At 39.6% G+C, this 20,959-nt stretch overlaps 2 protein-coding genes across 5 annotated transcripts in view; both read right to left on the reverse strand.

Moving 5' to 3' along the window:
• LOC117535166 (E3 ubiquitin-protein ligase TRIM21-like) overlaps positions 1–20,959 on the reverse strand; it is a 154,504-nt gene that overhangs the window by 22,744 nt on the left and 110,801 nt on the right. Inside the window, exon 1 of one of the 2 annotated variants that reach the window (XM_034199545.1) lies at positions 17,501–17,598. The exons of the other annotated variant lie outside the window; for it this stretch is intronic. The gene's annotated coding sequence lies outside the window, so the exon portion shown is untranslated. Of the gene's footprint in view, positions 1–17,500; positions 17,599–20,959 lie in introns of those variants that run through there. 2 annotated transcript variants of the gene reach the window in all.
• LOC117535165 (E3 ubiquitin-protein ligase TRIM21-like) lies at positions 1,754–17,616 on the reverse strand. Of its 3 annotated transcripts, XM_034199543.1 has the most exons (4): positions 17,501–17,616; positions 3,935–4,300; positions 3,876–3,892; positions 1,754–3,647 (listed from the first exon to the last, which is right to left on the reverse strand). In XM_034199543.1, the coding sequence occupies exons 2-4, from the start codon at positions 4,290–4,292 to the stop codon at positions 2,631–2,633; spliced, it is 1,392 nt and encodes a 463-aa protein (XP_034055434.1). In that variant the 5' UTR covers positions 4,293–4,300; positions 17,501–17,616; the 3' UTR covers positions 1,754–2,630. The 3 variants fall into 3 exon arrangements, with proteins under 3 accessions (XP_034055434.1, XP_034055433.1, XP_034055432.1); XM_034199542.1 differs by having other exon boundaries at positions 3,876–4,300; XM_034199541.1 differs by having other exon boundaries at positions 1,823–4,300.

Raw genomic sequence — 20,959 nt, forward strand, 5'->3', positions numbered from 1 at the left:
CCATTCTACCTCCAAGCCTGATTTCCTAACCTTTGCCCAGGCCTTGTTTCTCTCATGAAGGAGATTAGACAGTTCAGCAGAAAACCAAGGATTGTCTCGACCCTTCACTCTAAATGTACGCAGGGGTGCATGTCTATCTATAATTTCCATAGAACCAAGATACAAATAAGACCATGCAGTTTCAACATCAGCACACAGATCCATTTTTTCCCAATCAAAACCAAACAAATCATGTACAAAACCCTGCTCCACAAAATGTTTTGTGTCTCTCTTTATGACAATGCGAGGTTTACCCTTTTGAACTTTTGTGTCCCTAATTACGGCTCTGAGTCCGCACGAGTCTGGTCGCGTTATAAAACAATTCACTCACCAATTCATAAGGTGGAATCTATCTAACTATATCCCGAATAATTTGTAGTGCATCCTGGGGTAGAAACATGTTTATTTCTGCTATAAAGTTGGGCATTTTAACGTGGGGGTCTATTGAAATGGATCCTTTCTGCCATCTATTGGCCTATCGGCCAATCATCTATCGGCATTTTGTGGCACTTCCTTATTGAGTTTGCCGCTTGGTTAATATACAGTCTCTTATGGCGCGTTTCCACTGCAGGCCTCGCTCGGCCTCGCTCGGTTTGGTTAGGCCTTATTAGGCCCGGCTCACTTTAATGCTGCGTTTCCATTACAGTTTAGGAACTGGGGCAGTTACTATAGTAACGCAGTGTAGGCGGAGCCGTGACGTCATCTTCAATGAGAGCCCCAGAAAAACAACACAGCCGTTAGCTCTTAGCACTCAGAGCTCACAGCTCTTCATATCTGTTCAGAAACTTGACAAAAGTTAAACAAGTACAAACCACAGACTGCCTGTGTCATGGCGAATACAGTCGCTGGTTTATTTATGTCTGTATAGGCCGTTGTTGTGAGTGTGGACGGTCGGAGCGTATATAACGTTAGCTTAGCCAAGCTACATTTAGAAAACACGCATTTTAAAAGGGTTTTTCGCCTGCCGTCTGTCTGCAGACTTGTCAAAGCATTAATTCATGGTTTTTACTAACCGGTATCAGTATGTTGTTACTTCGGCATCATTTTGAAACGTGTATTACAATTAATTCACGGTCAAATATGTTCATCTTGTTGTAGTTGTAGCTCCCTTGCCAGCGATTCTCTCTCTAGTTTAGCACACTCAGCCCGACCCAGCCTGGTTGTTCCTGGCCCTAGAACCACGATTTAGTCGGGCCAGAAAAAAGGTGAAAAAGTAGCCCCGGGCCAAAACTAGGCCAAGTGGAAACGCAACCAAAAACGGGCCCCGCACGGCTCGGCACGCTTAAAGCGAGCTACCCGCTGCAGTGGAAACGCGCCATTACAGTGTACATAAGTAACTCAGCACTAAAGTTATTTATTAGTAATGTGTGTACACTACAGTTGAGCTGTTTCTGACTAAAAACATCAGCCACTACTCTATACTTGCAAATATTATATTTTGTAGAAGGGAGATTTCATATCTTCCTCTTGTCGCTACGGCAGTTGTGTATGTGAGATGCAGCGTCAAGCACGGCACGTCAGGCCTTCCCTTCCGATGATTTGATTGGTCGGAAGGGAAGGCCGGCGGGCTTTCCTTGACATGTTCCTGACACAGCGCAATGCGGGTGTAGTATAGAGTGAGTGTAGCGTGCAATACTGTGTTTCACCACACATTAATTAATGAACCATTTAAATGTTTGCTTGTTTCAGATAATATAACGCTACCCATTCTTACTTTGATTTACACTTCACATGTTATTGTGTTGCCTTTTAACCAATGAAACTCAGTATAAATGAACAAATATTTGCCTTGTCTGATATCCTTTAATGATTGGTACAATTCTTGAAATGTTTTAATGAAAAAAGGAAGACAGATGAGTCTTCTTGGTGGCAGAGTCCATCATCCCTGTGCTGGGTTGATGAAGGGTTTACAGGAAACACAATGCATTTGTCATAAACAACTTAACTGTAAACCAGCCTTATGTTCAATAAGTAGTTTATTTTACAGTTTTGATTGAACAGTCACATATTTACAGATTACATACACCAAGTTATTAGTAATTATCCAAACCACCTTTCCTACAAAAAAGAAAATTATGTTGGCATGTATACTTTAATTTCATTTGTCTAAAAATGTTACATGCTAGAATAACAATAACAAAAACTGTGTTCTCTACATATTGAAGGCATGGAATGGGCGTAGCCTTAATTACATTATTATATAAATAGTAAAACATATACAAATATTCCAACATGTGTTTTTTTTTGGCTGCACATCAAATAATAACAAAATGTTTACTTTAGAGTAATTTAGCAACATTCAAATGTGACATATTTGATAACAAACGGTGATTTATTCTTGAAGTGAAAAATAATGTTTGTGGCTTCATCGGAGGATTGACTGGATATTCATTCTCCACAAAGATGGATGCATCAATTTAGTGTTGACTATGGGATACATAATATCAAAAATCTTAACAATTTAGTGTGAACAAATCCACACAGTAAACAGATTATGTAGAAAATAAGATGAAATCTATACAGTTTTGATACTAAATGTGTTTGTTTATTACCTTGAATGGGAATAAATCAATACATGCAATAGGATGTGATTAGTTGACTCTGACAGGAGAGATGATCAGAGGTGCAGAGTTTTTACCACCATCATTATTACAGGGACCAAAGAATGGGTAAAGTTTCTCAGTGAAGGAGCAGCCAGTAAAGGAGTAGATCAGAGCTGCAGCATCTACGTCATAAAAGGAGACCAAACCCTCCTCATAATCCACAAACACCCCCACCTTCTTAGGCCGAGACTTCAGAGAGAGAAGGACTGAAGGATCATCAAGAGCTTTGTACTCATTTCCAATTCTCAAACTTGTTGTCCAGTAACCACCCTCAGGGCTCAGTGAGACTCCTCTCTTCCTGTTGATCGACTCTCTGGCCACTCCTAAATCCCATCTGGTCTTTCCTTTAACTTGAACCTCAAAGTAAAATCTGCCTGAAGAGAAACTCTGCTTTCCTAAAACACGAATACAATCACAAAATCTCTCTGGGTTGTTTGGTAGATTCTTCTTTACATCACCAAGACTCACTTGTTTTCCATCATCAGACAGAATGAGTTTAGGATGTGCTGTATCAGGATCAAGAGTCACATCCACTGCGTACTTCTGGACCCTCTTCAGTTCAGCTTCAAGCAGCTTCTTCATCTCTTGGCTGAGTGTCTCCTCCAGCTGAACCACAGCTCTCACCACAGTCCCCTCATGTGATGAATGGATGCTGACCTCTGTCCAGTCCTTGGTGGGTGGAGCAACTTTAAGGGACATGAATCTTTGGAGAAGATGGAGGTGGTCTGCAGAGTGTGTGACCTGCTCCACCTCAGAGCTTCTCTTCTTCAGGTCAGAGATTTCCTGTTCCAGCTCTTTGATGAAATCTTCCGCCTGGTTTTCAGTAGTTTTCTGCTTCTCTTTGATCGTGTTGATGAGATTGGCCTGACCTCTCTCAGCAGACTCCTTCAGAGCAGTGAAGACCTGAACTCCTTCTGCTATCTCTCTGTCTGCTTCTTCCTTACTGAGGTCCACTGAGTGTTTGATCTCCTCAATCTTCAGTTGTCTCTTCTGGATCATCTGCTGAATGTCTGTCTCAAGCTCAGCCTTCTTCCCTTCATATTCTTCTTTGAGAGGAACCACATCATGCATCTTGTGGTCTGAAACATGGCAGAGCATGCAGACACATGTCTGGTCGGTCTTACAGAACAGCTCCAGAGGTTTATCGTGCTTCGGACACATCCTGTCTTCCAGGTTCTCCACAGGGTCGATCAGCTGATGTCTTTTCAGACCTGACATTGTCAGATGAGGCTCCAGGTGAGTCTCACAGTAGGAGGTCAGACACACCAGGCAGGACTTCAGGGCCTTCAGTTTGGTTTCAGTGCAGACGTCACAGGGAACTTCTGCTGGTTTGAAGACTTGTTGCTCTGAGCTGCTGCTGCTGCTGCTGCTGCTGCTGCTGCTGCTGCTGCTGCTGGCTTTCTGTTGAGCCGACTGTCTGAACTGAGCCACCATCTCAGAGATGAAAGTGTTGACTTTCAAATCTGGTCTTGTGGTAAAAGCCTCTTTACACATGGGACACTGGCACCTGTCACTTCTATCCCAGTGTTCAGTGATGCAGTCTTTACAGAAGTTGTGTCCACATTGTAAAGTGACTGGATCAGTGAACACATCCAGACAGATGGAGCAGAGGAACTGATCTTCAGATGATGTACAACTAACTGCAGCCATATCTACACCTGTAGTGTGGAAGGAAGAACAGTTTCTTTAAAATACAGTTACAGAAAAAGAAAGACATTGGATTGATATTGGACAGAGTCAATTTGGAGTTGTATGTGTTTTGTTTTGACTTGCACTAAGCCAAGCTTGAGCAACCGTTACCGTTCAAGACTTACTAGGTTCAAGATAGCTACCATGGCTAAACGGCAATTAATGTTTCCTTATCCTGTTGTTTAGACTACGGCTGGGCGATATGGAGAATATTAAACATCACCAAATGTTTCCCCGACCACCTCTAACAATATTGTAGTTTGACTATTTGTTCACAAAATATTTACACAATTACATGTTTGATAGATAATCAGAAAAAGCAAATGGTTTGAACCAGGGGCGTCGCCTGGACCTGTCGCTACAGTCAAATGTTCTACTGCAAGACTCCCCACACGCACATACACAATTGCGCCATCTAGTGTCACAAACGTGCGCCTGCATTAGCTTTGTTACGGCAATGGATTGTGGGAGATTCTCATAGCACGTGAGGATCTCTTGAGAGTAAGGTGCCTGTATTATCTCGGTGGACAAAATGTATGTTTTTATTTTATAAGGACAATAACGTACTGTTGTGTTTGTTTAGTTTAATGTTAATTGTTTAATGCTCACAGTCACAGCAACATGTTTTTAGTGTGATTGGCTATTTGTTTATATGATTTATCAACGTGATCATCAATAGCTAATCTGAGCACCAGAACCCAGCTCAGAGTCCTTTTATGCTGTCCATTGAAATGCAGGTATGCGAGTTTTATACACCAGTTTATTTATGTTTAATGTTGCTCCACATGATGCCTTGACTACAAAGTCTTCCATGTTTCTACGCTTCTTCCTCTGTGTCACAGTTTCGGGAATATCAAGATCATTGCACAGGGCCTTGGTCTTGTCATAGACCTGATGTGCTTTCTCGTTACTTTGGTAACTTTTCAGTGTGTTCTCAACTGCTGTTTTGTAATCTATTGCCTGCACCAAGTCAAGTGTTTCTTTCTGCAGGTAGTTGTGCAGGCCCTGAGTGGTTGAGAGCAGCGTCTGGAACATGACAGCATGTAGATGGTACTGCATTTTCAAAGCTTGCTTTCCAGTCCCTTTGCTAGAGGGGCTGAAGGCTCCCTAAAGTCTTGATCAAAGCAGGAGGTTTTTGACATGCCCAGCGAACAAGTTGTTTGTCCCCTACCTCTAGCTGTTTCTGAAATGTTTGCAATCTCTGATGGTGGACAAGAGATGTGGAGAAGAAAGAGTAGACACTCCAGGAGATCAACGCAGGTATGTGAGTTTTGTACACCAGTTTGTATAAGTTTAATGTTTCACATTGCTTGTGAAAAATATACTACCACTATACGATCACTGATGTTTTGTTGTTGACTGGACACTTATTTTGTAAAAGAGATAGCATGAGAGGATCTCTTAAGCAATGCAGCTCACGTGTCCTTTTTATATGCTGTCCATTGAAATGCAGGAAAGTAATCAGCTCTGAGTGATCTGTTGACGAGCGGACACTACACCGGAGTTACATAAGCAGAGATAAAGTGCTATTTTGGGGGGGAACTCACCTCCTCTGGGGTCCCCCAGGAAGACTTTTTTTAAATACTGAAGTTAAAAGCATCAATCTTGTGCACTTTGAGAGCAACATCAAGAGATATGGATACATCTCTCAACACCCATATGTCAAAAATAAATCTCAGAATCAGAATCAGAATCAGAAACGGGTTTATTATTTAAAAACACTTATTATTAACATAAATTATTAGAAGTTGTTAGTAATCAGATTAAACAGAAAAAAGGGATGGAAGGAGGAAATAATAATCCCTCATCACTTGCTGTTTGCGGTTGAAATGATCTCTTTTGCTGGCCAAACATGCTGGATGGAAAGCAGTGATGTCTCACTTGCCTTGGCCCTGTATCTGCAGTCCCTAAATCAGTCATGTTACCCATTGACTCTTGTCTGTTCTTGTGTTCCTGTTCATTGTTGTCTCCATTGTCGTTCTTGTCTGTTGTATCTCCTTCTTGTGTGTCCCTTTCTCCTGTTCTCCTTTCTTCATCCTCTACTCTGTTTGGCTCATCTGTGATGACTGTGTAGGTAAACACAAACAAGTATGTATCAGTTTCCAGCTCTGTCAAATAAATGAATTTCAAGATACACACATTTGTCTTCATTAAAATGAGTGTCACCACACTGTCACAAAATGTAATACTAACCAATTGAAAATAGTTACATTTACATCTCTTGTAGATATCACTGTTAGAGTAGTTATCTGCCAATAGGACAGAATCATTCCTATACAAATGCAGTTTGAGTAATTCACTTAATATATTTACTTAAAACTTTAATATAGTCATTTTCACTTAATACTCTAATATAGTCATCTTTCTGCATTCAACACTAAGGAAAGCTGTACAATTTCACATGATAATGAGGAAAAAAGGCCTCCGACAATGCAGATCATGTTTTGATCATATCAATTTTAAGATGCGGGTCAAGGCTTAATATTTGGGAGCATAGTGTCCCTTGCTCCCTTTCAGGAGCCCCACTGGATTGGCTTTGATCTGAAATATTTGTATAAAAAGCTTGTTAGCTGGCTGTCCATCTCATAATGTTCACATAGAAACTAGCTGTCAATAGGAAATATCAATCAGAAGAATTATATTTTCATGCAAAATCTGTCACAAAAAGAGGTTGCACATTTAAATGCAGGTGTTGTTATGGCAACGTCAGTGGCCAAACAGCCACATTTACTGCTGCAAATACGTTCAAACATGCTGTCGACACGTAAAGCAGTGGCAACTATGCCACCATTTCAGCTGACTTTTTCTCAGAAATACTGTCACATAACATCCATATATATATTTCAGTGCTAGGTTGATGCTTAGCTAAGCTAACTATGAAACACTTTAACTGGCAGGACTCAGGAATCAGGATCAACTGTGTACTACTTACTGTAAGGTAGCTTCTAGCTTCATGTCGAACACAGACAGTAAGTCAACATTTCCCAGAGAGCTTTCTTTGAAATCACCAAGTAACGCTAAAAAACACAACATTTAGATTGTTTGACAAAGTGTTTATTTAATATATCTGGCTAGCTATAGCTACTTGCTAACGGTTTAGCTTACCCGCGCGATTCAAAGTAACGTCAACGTAGCTATAATTTATGCTTTGCTTACATGTTCGCATAACTTGTAAGTTTACTGACAGGTACATACCTTGTTCATCTGGCTCAGGTGGTGGCTCTGGGGTTGTTGTGTTAGCCACCACTTGAGAATTGTCGTCTTTTTTATTAAATAAATGTCTAATGTCCATCTTCAGAATCTCCGCGTCCGGGGCTGACAGTTTAAAGTTTAAACATTGTCACAGAGGAGAGGTACGTACCTGTCAGCCAATAAAACACGTTTATTTCCATGCAACTCTCTGATTGGTCTGGTGGCGTCGTCTTGCCTCTGTGTTGCATTCACTGAACATGGGAAATTACAAACCTGCCGTCCGTCCTATAGGTAAAGTAGGTTAATGTATTATATTATTGAGGGAGAATTTGTCCGGGGCTAAAGAAAAAACATCCGGGGCTAAAGCCCCGGATGCCTACCCCAGGCGACGCCCCTGGTAAATACAATAAATGACAAGAATTCGTATTAAATAAAATTAATACATTTCTTACAGACAGGCCTCGTGGTGTCCGTAGGCTTGCCCTCACTGTCAGAGATATAGCTCAAATACTTCCAAATTTAGCTTCTGGCATATTTTTTGTCAACAAGCCGAGGCGCAGCGGCAGTTGCACTCCCACTTGCAGCCATGCTTCTCGTTTTCTCACATTCTCTGGCAGCTAGCGCGTGCATGAGAGAGGGGAGGGACTTAGAGCGTGCTTGAGAGGGAGGGACTGCAAGCACGGCTGCAGTGCAGGGAGTGGAAGCAGAGCGCTGAACACACACGGCTCTTATTAAAACAGCGCTTTCTCACCGGAGTACTTTCCCCCGTCATTCTTAAAGTACCGATACTAATGAAACGGAGGAATCGTAACGATTTTAACGACAGGGTATCGCGGTATACCTTTCAAGTATCGGAACACCGTGCAACACTAGTCAGGAGTCAGTGTCTCTCCCCCAAACTCACACATATACAATTCGATATGAACTGAAGAGCCGCATGAAACTAGGCAAAGAGCCGCATGCGGCTCGAGAGCCGCGGGTTGGCCACCCCTGCACTATGGTGTCAGAACAGTATTCGTACCGAAATCATTCGATATGGGCCCTTCGGTTCGTTACACGAATATAATGTTAAACGTACAAAATTGAGAACGTGAACAACATTTTGGAAGTAATCTCAGGTGCTGCGTCGCAGCGTTCAGTGTAATTTGCTCACATTGGGTTCATCGCGTCATAGAGAAACCAAGTCATTTCATTGGACGAGAGGCATACTATGAGAGCTGGTCACAGGGATGCGTTCACCGTTCATATGTAGTCAGTAATTTCAGGTACTCTCGAAATGGCGAACGCAGATAAAGTTGAAATCGAAAATCCTCCAGCATCATTGAAGTCTCCGGTTTGGGAACATTTTGAAAAAAGACTGAAGTGCAAACCCAACTCCCACTAGCATTTAAGCCTCCACCACTCGCAAAAAGTTCAGACCGAGTCAAAGCTCTTACAAACGCCAAATATCCTTATGTTGCCATGTTAGCAAAGCGCTACCTGGCTGTATCGGCTACCTCTGTCCCTAGAGAGGGTGTTCTCCACAGCAGGAGACATTGTTAGTGCCAGCAGATCTGCCCTTTCAGCAAGCAATGTGGACAAGTTCATCTTTCTTTAAAAAAAACATGAAAATACAATGACAAGCAAGTCCTAATGTCAAACTGGCTGCTTAGGTACTAGTACAGTACAGTTCAAATACAGATTATTTCAGTTCATCGAAATGCTGCACCTTAATGTTTATTTTATTATATGTTGTATTTATTTGAGTGAATACATTATTATCAGTTTAATAATAATTAAAAAAATATATATATATTTTATGTTTTGTGATAATTGTTTCTGCTGTACCGAAAACGTACCGAACTGTGCAACCCAGTCTCATGGCATTTCTTGTTCACCAACACGATTTTTAATCTATTGATTCGTGTTCACCAACACGATTTTTAATCTATTGATTCGTGTTCACCAACACGAATTTCCCCTTTTTTTCGTGTTGCACAATACGATTTTAAAAGCAATGTATTTCTACTGGTAAGGACGCTTAAAGGCAATGTGAGCATCAGGGGCGTCGCCTGGACCTGGAAACATTCGGGGCTTAGCCCACAGTGGCGGCACTACAGTCAAATGTTCTACTGCAAGACTCCCCACACGCACATACACAATTGCGCCATCTAGTGTCACAAACGTGTGCCTGCATTAGCTTTGTTACGGCAATGGATTGTGGGAGATTCTCATAGCACGTGAGGATCTCTTGAGGGTAAGGTGCCTGTATTATCTCGGTGGACAAAATGTATGTTTTTATTTTATAAGGACAATAACGTACTGTTGTGTTTGTTTAGTTTAATGTTAATTGTTTAATGCTCACAGTCACAGCAACATGTTTTTAGTGTGATTGGCTATTTGTTTTATATGATTTATCAACGTGATCATCAATAGCTAATCTGAGCACCAGAACCCAGCTCACGTGTCCTTTTATGCTGTCCATTGAAATGCAGGTATGTGAGTTTTGTACACCAGTTTATTTATGTTTAATGTTGCTCCACATGATGCCTTGACTACAAAGTCTTCCATGTTTCTACGCTTCTTCCTCTGTGTCAGTTTCGGGAATATCAAGATCATTGCACAGGGCCTTGGTCTTGTCATAGACCTGATGTGCTTTCTCGTTACTTTGGTAACTTTTCAGTGTGTTCTCAACTGCTGTTTTGTAATCTACTGCCTGCACCAAGTCAAGTGTTTCTTTCTGCAGGTAGTTGTGCAGGCCCTGAGTGGTTGAGAGCAGTGTCTGGAACATGACAGCATGTAGATGGTACTGAATTTTCAAAGCTTGCTTTCCAGTCCCTTTGCTAGAGGGGCTGAAGGCTCCCTAAAGTCTTGATCAAAGCAGGAGGTTTTTGACATGCCCAGCGAACAAGTTGTTTGTCCCCTACCTCTAGCTGTTTCTGAAATGTTTGCAATCTCTGATAGTGGAAAGAGATGTGGAGAAGAAAGAGTAGACACTCCAGGAGATCAACGCAGGTATGTGAGTTTTGTACACCAGTTTGTATAAGTTTAATGTTTCACATTGCTTGTGAAAAATATACTACCACTATACGATCACTGATGTTTTGTTGTTGACTGGACACTTATTTTGTAAAAGAGATAGCATGAGAGGATCTCTTAAGCAATGCAGCTCACGTGTCCTTTTTATATGCTGTCCATTGAAATGCAGGAAAGTAATCACCAGCTCTGAGTGATCTGTTGCCGAGGGGGACACTACACCGGAGTTACATAAGCAGAGATAAAGTGCTATTTTGGGGGGAACTCACCTCCTCTGGGGTCCCCCAGGAAGACTTTTTTTAAATACTGAAGTTAAAAGCATCAATCTTGTGCACTTTGAGAGCAACATTAAGAGATATGGATACATCTCTCAACACCCATATGTCAAAATAAATCTCAGAATCAGAATCAGAAATGGGTTTATTATTTAAAAACACTTATTATTAACATAAATTATTAGAAGTTGTTAGTAATCAGATTAAACAGAAAAAAAGGGATGGAAGGAGGAAATAATAATCCCTCATCACTTGCTGTTTGCGGTTGAAATGATCTCTTTTGCTGGCCAAAACATGCTGGATGGAAAGCAGTGATGTCTCACTTGCCTTGGCCCTGTATCTGCAGTCCCTAAATCAGTCATGTTACCCATTGACTCTTGTCCTGTTCTGGTGTTCCTGTTCATTGTTGTCTCCATTGTCATTCTTGTCTGTTGTATCTCCTTCTTGTGTGTCCCTTTCTCCTGTTCTCCTTTCTTCATCCTCTACTCTGTTTGGCTCATCTGTGATGACTGTGTAGGTAAACACAAACAAGTATGTATCAGTTTCCAGCTCTGTCAAATAAATGAATTTCAAGATACACACATTTGTCTTCATTAAAATGAGTGTCACCACACTGTCACAAAATGTAATACTAACCAATTGAAAATAGTTACATTTACATCTCTTGTAGATATCACTGTTAGAGTAGTTATCTGCCAATAGGACAGAATCATTCCTATACAAATGCAGTTTGAGTAATTCACTTAAAACTTTAATATAGTCATTTTCACTTAATACTCTAATATAGTCATCTTTCTGCATTCAACACTAAGGAAAGCTGTACAATTTGACATGATAATGAGGAAAAAAGGCCTCCGACAATGCAGATCATTTTTTGATCATATCAATTTTAAGATGCGGGTCAAGGCTTAATATTTGGGAGCATAGTGTCCCTTGAAATATTTGTATAAAAAGCTTGTTAGCTGGCTGTCCATCTCATAATGTTCACATAGAAACTAGCTGTCAATAGGAAATATAAATCAGAAGAATTATATTTTCATGCAAAATCTGTCACAAATTATTATGGCAACGTCAGTGGCCAGACAGCCACATGTACTGCTGCAAATACGTTCAAACATGCTGTCGACACGTAAAGCAGTGGCATGTGTTGAGATCTTCATATGAAGTGAATACTTAAAACGAAAGTTAATTGAGATCATGGTATGAAGTGAATACTTAAAAAACGAAAGTTAATTATAAATCATACATGATCAATCATATTCTTGTATAAACCCATAATGAGAATGCTTCTTGACGGTTTTTGAATATGCATCTATGCTTACAATTTTTTCTGTTGCTATTTTGATAACTTTGCGTTTTGAAAAGAGGGTGTTGTGAGTTTTCATAGTATGTTTAATACTTAAAAACGAAAGTTAGTTATAATCAAATATAATCAATTATATTCTTGTATAACCCACAAGGAAAAATGCTTCATATTTTAGGTTTTCTATAGTTACAGTATAAACAAAACAAAGTGGTGTTTAGGTTGAGTTTTCTTCCTCTCCTCGGGCAGCAGTCCACAGGGAGGGGGGGGGGGCTTCACACTAAGGGGAGAAACATTAAGAGGCCAAAGAGAGTTCATGTCCTTTTTACCTCATATGAAAGGGTGTCTTATCCCATAACAGCTGTGGAACATGTTGAGGCATGTCAGCCTTGTACATTATAGGAACATGCGCAGTTCTTCACAAATTACGTGAAGAGGAGGAGTTTGTTTTTTGGGGTTTAGGATCCAGTTTTTTTAGCATAAAGAGACTGGTTTTTGAGAGAGCGCGAGAGAGGGGGGGTGACCCCTGGTAGACTCTCTCCGGGTAGGCTGTGTGCTTCAGAGCTGGTTAATAGCTCTCGGTAAGGTCCTCCCAGACGGGGTAAATATCTCTCGAATTTATTGGTTGTTGGCTGAGTGGAATGATTTGATGAGAGAAAAAGTGTATGGAATGTTATAAATACTGCCATCTGTGAGGAAAATCTCCCCTCCGAAATTGCAGATAGGTATGGGTTTTTAAATGTTATACACGCCGTCTGTGTCGGAAAAAACGGTATGAAATGATGTGAATTGAGTTGGTGAAAATGAAAAAGTTGAATGCTCTTTTTATTGTCACCGGTCTTTTTACGAGGAAATACCTCTAAATTCTATCGGGAGAATTTTAAAATGTCACAACTGAAATGGGCAGTTGAAATTAAAACATTTTGGTAATAAATGTAAGACTGTGAATTAAAGTTTCATTTGAACATGATCACAGCACGGTTTTTTTTGTTAGGATGATTATAATGTTGTAAAGAGAGAAGGTAAAAACCCTGTATTAGTTTGGACCTATTTTTCTTCAAATAAACTGAATCCCACCTGTTGGATTGGGATCCTTTAAAAGACATCTGTGCCCTCCTCTCCTGCGTCAAAGGTAAGATTGCACCCTGCCACACACACACTTAGGTAGGAGCACACTCCATTTACTGATATCAAAATCCTTCGGATCGCTTAAACAGATTAAAAAAAGAGTTGTCTGAATTGAAACAGCAGTTAATTGAACCTGGTTCTTCGGGGGGGGGTTAGGAAGAGGTGAGATCTTACTGACGTTGGTGGATCTGAGCCAAGCAGCAACCTTACATAGACTCAATAATCTTCGGAAAGGTCAATTAGGAGGTCAGAGTAATTTACCGGAATAAATTATCAGGACCTCTGAAAACTCTAAACACATGCCACCATTTCAGTTGACCTTTTCTCAGAAATACTGTCACATAACATCCATATATATATTTCAGTGCTAGGTTGATGCTTAGCTAAGCTAACTATGAAACACTTTAACTGACAGGACTCAGGAATCAGGATCAACTGTGTACTGTAAGGTAGCTTCTAGCTTCATGTCGAACACAGACAGTAAGTCAACATTTCCCAGAGAGCTTTCTTTGAAATCACCAAGTAACGCTAAAAAACACAACATTTAGATTGTATGACAAAGTGTTTATTTAATATATCTGGCTAGCTATAGCTACTTGCTAACGGTTTAGCTTACCCGCGCGATTCAAAGTACGTCAACGTAGCTATAATGTATGTTTGCTTACATGTTCGCATAACTTGTAAGTTTACTGACAGGTACATACCTTGTTCACCTGAATCAGGTGGTGGCTCTGGGGTTGTTGTGTGAGCCACCACTTGAGAATTGTCGTCTTTTTTATTAAAGAAATGTCTAATGTCCATCTTCAGAATCTCCGCGTCCGGGGCTGACAGTTTAAAGTTTAAACATTGTCACAGAGGAGAGGTACGTACCTGTCAGCCAATAAAACACGTGTATTTCCATGCAACTCTCTGATTGGTCTGGTGGCGTCATCTTGCCTCTGTGTTGCATTCACTGAACATGGGAAATTACAATTCTGCCGTCCGTCCTATAGGTAAAGTAGGTTAATGTATTATATTATTGAGGGAGAATTTGTCCGGGGCTAAAGAAAAAACATCCGGGGCTAGCCCAGGCGACGCTCCTGGTGTGCATCCATTCTCATTGGATAACGGAGAATTGCACACCCGGAAGTAAGTATTCCCCTTACTGTCGATTGATTTTACAGTGATATCTGCACTACTCGTCGACTAAAAAACACCAGATTATCCTTGTTAATTACACAACATTGATTGGTTTAAATTGTGTGCAATGCTTTTGTATTTTTCCCCTTCGATTCGGAGAAACAAATATTTTTTCGTAGTAAAGGATAGCAGAAGACACTACACTACCCAGAATCACCAGCTATCCTTTGGACTACACCATGTGCTCTGTTTGACAAACCCCGTGATAGTCTTCAAGCTCTGTGATTGGAGAGTGTGCTCCGAGGGTTACGCCGAGCCTCGAACAGCACTTGAAATGGAATGGAACCACGGCAGACTGTCCAAAACTGGATTTGAACGGGTCCCACGCGTCCCCCCCCTCCCCCACCCACCCCGTCCCCAGAACTACACATGCTGGCTATTCTGTTTCGCAACATGTTCTCTATCTATGGCACGTCTCTACTGGGAGTTGTAGTTTTAAAAGACGTTTTCGTATTTCCCATAATAAGAAGTTGCCGGTATTAAACGGTGTACATCCCTGGAGGTTTAGGGGATTAGGAAACACTCACATTTAAAAACATATACTTAATAAATGGGTGAAAAATTGCTTGTGCCCATAATGGGCAGCATTAATATATATACACACATGCCAGCTAAGGTCAGAAGAGCTTTATTTAACAGCTGGTCTTATGTTTGTGACCCCTGTTGTTAATTGATACATTACTTACATTAATTGATAAGCCTGAAACATGCACTTGTCAAGGTTCAGAGGCAAATTTTGCAAATATGGCAGTAGCCATCGATCAGCTTAAGATAAGATATACTTTATTGATCCCAAGTTGGAACATTTGCGTTACATCAGCATGTGTAACAGTTGTAAATATACAGTGGTGTTTATTTGTAAATCATTTAGTATAATCAACACAATTCTGTGTTTTATATTTAACATTCTGTGTTCTTTATTTATTGATTGTTCAATACCTGGACAAGACCGGAGATGAAATATCTACATACATCTTATAAGAGTATAATACATTATGTATAATATCAGTTAAAATAAGTGCTTCAACATAGTTAACATTGCTGGAGGTATGCACAAATATTGATAGATGTCTTGTAATTTACTATTGAGGAACCTGCGACCCAAGTTTTTCATTCAATGCATAACTACACCATAGTTGTGTGGGCCTATGATATGTCAATAAACCTTAGAAAATCTTGAAATCTTGAAAGGGATGTGCAAAATAGTCATTATATACAGTCTTTAATTAACTATTAGTAGAGAATAACGAGTAATGAATATACTTTATATGGATCCTATTCATATCTAATAATACAAATAATGAAATTCAATAACATGCTTTCACCACTAGGTGTCCCTTTATATCAGCTGTGCACTTTATGGTGTAAATACAGCCTATCTACCAATTGGATCAAATATAAAGTCAGCCGAATTAGTGTTGATACTGCAAGGAGACGTATTGTGTGAAAAGAAATGTAAGATGTTGTTTAATGGCTGATATATTTATGATCCACGTCACGTTTTCAGTTCCTCATGTTTGTCTAGAAGTCTTCTCATCAGAGCTCTATAAATACAGAACTACGGCAAGTAATATTTAATGCAGCCGAACCGTGTATTACAATGCCGTTATGTGATGACTTTCAAAAGAGAAAAGCAAGCACACTCGGAATAAAGTATTATTATTTTTTTTTTTTTAAATGTTTCGGTCTGTTTCCGGTATTTGTTAATGACGATGTGCTGTGAGATGTGGGACTGGAATTGCACAGGGGAAATACCGTAGGCTATCTTTAGATGCGGATTTTGTTAAACTAATATGTTTGCGCTGTTGTGGACCACACTATACATTGACGGGGAAGGGGGGTAGCAATAAAGATAACACCATTAAACAGTTACACAACATAACAGAAATAATATCGATAGCAGCGTCCCTAGCAACCACCTTGGTAACAATGAAAACTTCCTGAAGTAATCTTCGTAATAACTAGCAAACTAAAGATCATGTACATCCACTGCACACATAATCTGAAATAACAACTCATATTTCTCGCATCAAATGACATCAAAACGCATTTTAATGGCCAAACTAACTTTAAAATAGGCATTTTCCACCGAGAATAAAACGAAGTTCGGCCATGTTTTTTTTTTCTGCAGGGAGAAATTTAAAGATCACGTGACATAGACGCCAGCCATTGGAATGAATGGTGAAAAAAAACGGGGTTTTCAAACAGAGCACATGGTGTAATCCAAACGATAGCTGGGGATTCTGGGTAGTGTAGTGTCTTCTGCTATCCTTTACTCCGAAAAAATATTTGTTTCTCCGAATCGAAGGGGAAAAATACAAAAGCATTGCACACAATTTAAACCAATCAATGTTGTGGTGTACAATTCTCCGTTATCCAATGAGAATGGACGCTCACATTGCCTTTAAGGGCAGCCGACACAAACGAATGCCGTGCTTCCATGAGCGTCATTACCAGTAGAAATACATTGCTTTTAAAATCGTGCTGTGCAACACGAAAAAAAGGGGAAAATCTTGTTGGTGAACACGAATCAATAGATTAAAAATCGTGTTGGTGAACACGAAATGCCATGAGACTGGGTTGAACTGTGACCTAAAAACCGAGATACATACCGAACCGAAATGTTTGTGAACCGTTACACCCCTAACAGTTATGCAATTGTACTACTTCTGAATTATCTGACACTATATCTAGTCTAATATCCAGATGATGATATAACATTGATAACTACCTTAGCGCTAGTGTAGACCAACTTATATTAAAGAATAACACTGATAACAAAGCTCTCAGTACTTTGTGACACACCTTGTTGCCTCACATTTTAAACCTCAAACTGGTTCTTTGGTGGTGAGCTTTTAATATGACACACCTCTACAAAAAAGAGTAAGCAGGATGTAGGAAGTAATCAGTAAACAGTAATAATGGCAGGAAACCAGGAATGAGGTTTAACTCCTAACCTCAGATATTCAGTTACAGGTTAGTTAAATCCAGAGGGCTGAACCGTAGGCCTGAGGACAAACAACACCATACTTATATCATATTTAGTTGGAAGTGTAAATATAATCAGATGTACTCACCAGTGTTTATCAGAGACTCTGCTGTGTTGTTCAGAAAGATCTGATGAACTCAGTTTGTATTTTCTTTAGACAGAAACAGAGACTAGTCTCGACTGCAGTGTGGCTGCCTCTCTGACTAACTTAACTTTCGTTTCCTGAGTGTGACGTGTATGCTCTCCTCTTTCCTCTGTAGCTCCTCCTCTCACTGCAGCTGGTTTGGTTTCCTCCCTCTGATTCACACAGTTATTGTGAATCAGAGGGAGGAAATACCAGCGACTCTTCAGGTTAAAATGGAGCAAAGTTGGTGCTAACAGTGGGGAGAGTGAGATATGTGAATATGTTTTTCTTTATTATGTTGAAACTCTCTCAGCTATACTTTAACCAGAACAGTTTATTTAATTGGAACCTATCCTCATTGATACCATATCTAAGGCAGGACTGGTGTATTATTTAGCATGAATTTGTATCTAGATGTTTATAATAAAACTGTAAACTGAGTTTGTTCATAAAAAGAGGATCACATTGTGAGTTAATTCTACTTCTTACAGTGCAGGGAACTTTATTTAAAGGATTTTTTTAAAGAAATAAACTCTTGAACTTTGTTGAGAAACTGGCAAAGAGTAGCTGGGGTCTCTTTGTTGAGTGTTCTCTTAGGTTGTTTATATTTGTTGTCCTTGTATAAGTGATTATCCTCACATGAAGGTGTGTTGACTTGTGTATTTGTTTGCCTTTTGAGTAAGAAGTAACTTTTGTCTCATAATGTCTCAGTCTCCATCTAGTGGTCGTTCTGTGTGATGACATCAGTTAGTTGTGAGCATGGAGGCCTGTTGTTGCTGCAGGGAGTAGAAGAGGAAGGCTGTCAGATCTCAAGACATTTTCAGAATTACAATTATTATGCTTTTCTGTACTTACAAACCAATCATTCTCAGATTACTTTCAGAGAGAACATATAACATTTAAGTTATAATTGTTGTCAGTCTTTGTTACCGGCAAGAAGAAACACTGCTGTGGAGGAATTCAAGTGGAAATGCTCAGAGTTTTAATTTGCCATTTTAACTTCAATTTAAACAGTTTTAAATGTATTTGATTTTAAGACTGTTTATTATAAATGGTTTGTCATGTGGTATTGTTTGAATGTAGTCATTTTATATTTGTTATTAGAATATTTCATAGTGGAAAAAAACCAAAGTAATTTGAAAACAAAATGTACTAACAGTAAATGGTAAATAATTAAAAACATATCTAACAATACAAAAACAAGGCGAAAGGATAACGGACTAGTTCATCACATCAAGTAGCTTTGTTGTTGTGGGTCTGGCCATCAGCTGCAAAGAGGAAACGGCTCCTAAAAACTGCAGGAAAGGAGACCAGGTTTTATTGAAAGGCATTTTATTGTCTTTTAATAATTGTTCTGAACGCACTTGTTTGCTGATAGCTTCTAGCAATGAGCTTTGTGATGTTTTGTATCGCCTTGGACCAAACTTCTTTAAATGTTTGATTATTTTAAAGGACAGGATATCTCCGTGAACTACCAGGTTACCAACACAATGCGTCCCCCAGCTCTTTGGTTATCAGCAGAGTGATTAGTGATGAACGAAGCGTCACATGACCCGGTGTTAGGGCTTAGAGGGGGCACTAGGAGGTCCAGTAGAATAAGGTCCAACTTGACTGAGACCAGTAGCTCTGAACAGTCATGGCCAGTAGGAACAAGGAACCAGGTACGTTAGGGAGAAATGCCTTTACAGAAAGAGGATGAAATACAGGTGGATAACAGCTGTTCTAACTCCTCCTGTGTGCTTAAGTTCAACGGTTTTTAAGTGTCGCCAAAACTTGATAATATTTGTCCAAATCTCCTCCTGTTATCCAAAGACTTTGTCTGTTTTAGCCGCTGTTAATAACTCCTCTCTCTCTTTGTCTTTGTTTTCATTTCAGTTGATGCCGATGAGATTAAGAGGCTAAGAAAGAGATTTAAGAAACTCGACCTAGATAACTCCGGCTCCCTGAGTGTGGAGGAGTTCATGTCCTTACCAGAGCTCCAGCAGAACCCCCTCGTGCAGCGAGTCATCGACATATTCGACACCGATGGAAACGGAGAAGTCGACTTTAAAGGTAAATTAATCATGAAACTGTTTCCCTACTCCCTCTGATATTCCCTTTGTTTTTAAAATGTAACTTTGTTAACAGTATCCTTTCTAAGTGTCCTCAAAATGACCCGTTGTTAAAGATACAGTCTGTCTGCTCCTGACTGTCCTCTGATTGAAATGCAATGCAATGAGCTGGCAAATGCACAAAATCTGGCACGAGAAGTCTGACATTTGCTAATTTAAGAGCATTATTAAGTGCTTTACCGTTAACTTATGAATCAGTTAGAGGTGGGTGCATTTTTTTGTAAAACTTGGTGAAAAACCATTGCACGAAATGCCCTCTATCCTTGATTATGTCATTGTAATGTTTCACAATATCTATCTGATATCAAAACTATCACAACGGAGTAATCAAGTAATGTGTTTAAAGTTTGAGAAGCTTTTCCCCATAAGAGCAAGTACAGATTACTTCACATTGGAAAGTGCTTCTAAATTCCCTTAAATCCATGAGGTACTGTCCGTGTATCCAGACATCAAATGCAGTATTTACAGAAATCTGTCACTGATCGCAGCTGCATTTTTAGTGCTGATAACTAAATGTAGTTTAAACTTTTAATTATCAATAAATTAAGTCCTCTGATGTCATGACTTATGCTACAAATAATTGTTTTCCGCTTTAAGCAAATATATGCCATATTCATAACTAAACGCCTATATATCCACGTATATTATATTATTGTGGCACACATAATGACAGAAATGAATGGGCACTTCCCTGGCCACAGAACAATGTAAATACTGCAGTCAGCTGCACCTTTCTGCTCCCTGGGGTGAATTCAAAGTACTTTAAATGTGTACTTAGGTAATTGTACTGGTAATATCTGAATTGCATCAAAGCCATTACTTTCTGAATCACTACCTGTATTTAGATTTCTACATTAATCTTCAAATGTGTTATATTATTTACTATTTGATTCAGTTATTGTTCAGTGCATTGTCTTGTATTTATTCCAATAACAACAACAGCATTTTTCAGCGTCAAAGGTAACAAGGAGCAGAAGTTGCGTAAGTGTCCTTCAGTTTTCTTCATATCTCTGTAGCCTTGTTATCATTACTAAACTCAGTTATACACACTTCAAGGTTTGTAATCTTTTGCCACAAAGGGGCTTGATTGTGTTCAGAGAGTCTGAAAAAACAAAAAAGTGCGTATTTAGAGAGACTGAAAAAAAACAAAAAAGTGCGTATTTAGTGTCTGAAAAAACAAAGAAAGTGCGTATTTTCAGATCTAACTACGGCACTTTTTCTTTTGTTTCCGAGGAGAATTGGGGGTGGGGTTAAATTAAAAAGTGGCGACAGATAACCTACAGGTATCTATATAACAGTAAACACTTACGGG

This window comes from Gymnodraco acuticeps, unplaced genomic scaffold, assembly GCF_902827175.1.
Source record: "Gymnodraco acuticeps unplaced genomic scaffold, fGymAcu1.1, whole genome shotgun sequence".
Lineage (NCBI taxonomy): Eukaryota > Metazoa > Chordata > Actinopteri > Perciformes > Bathydraconidae > Gymnodraco > Gymnodraco acuticeps.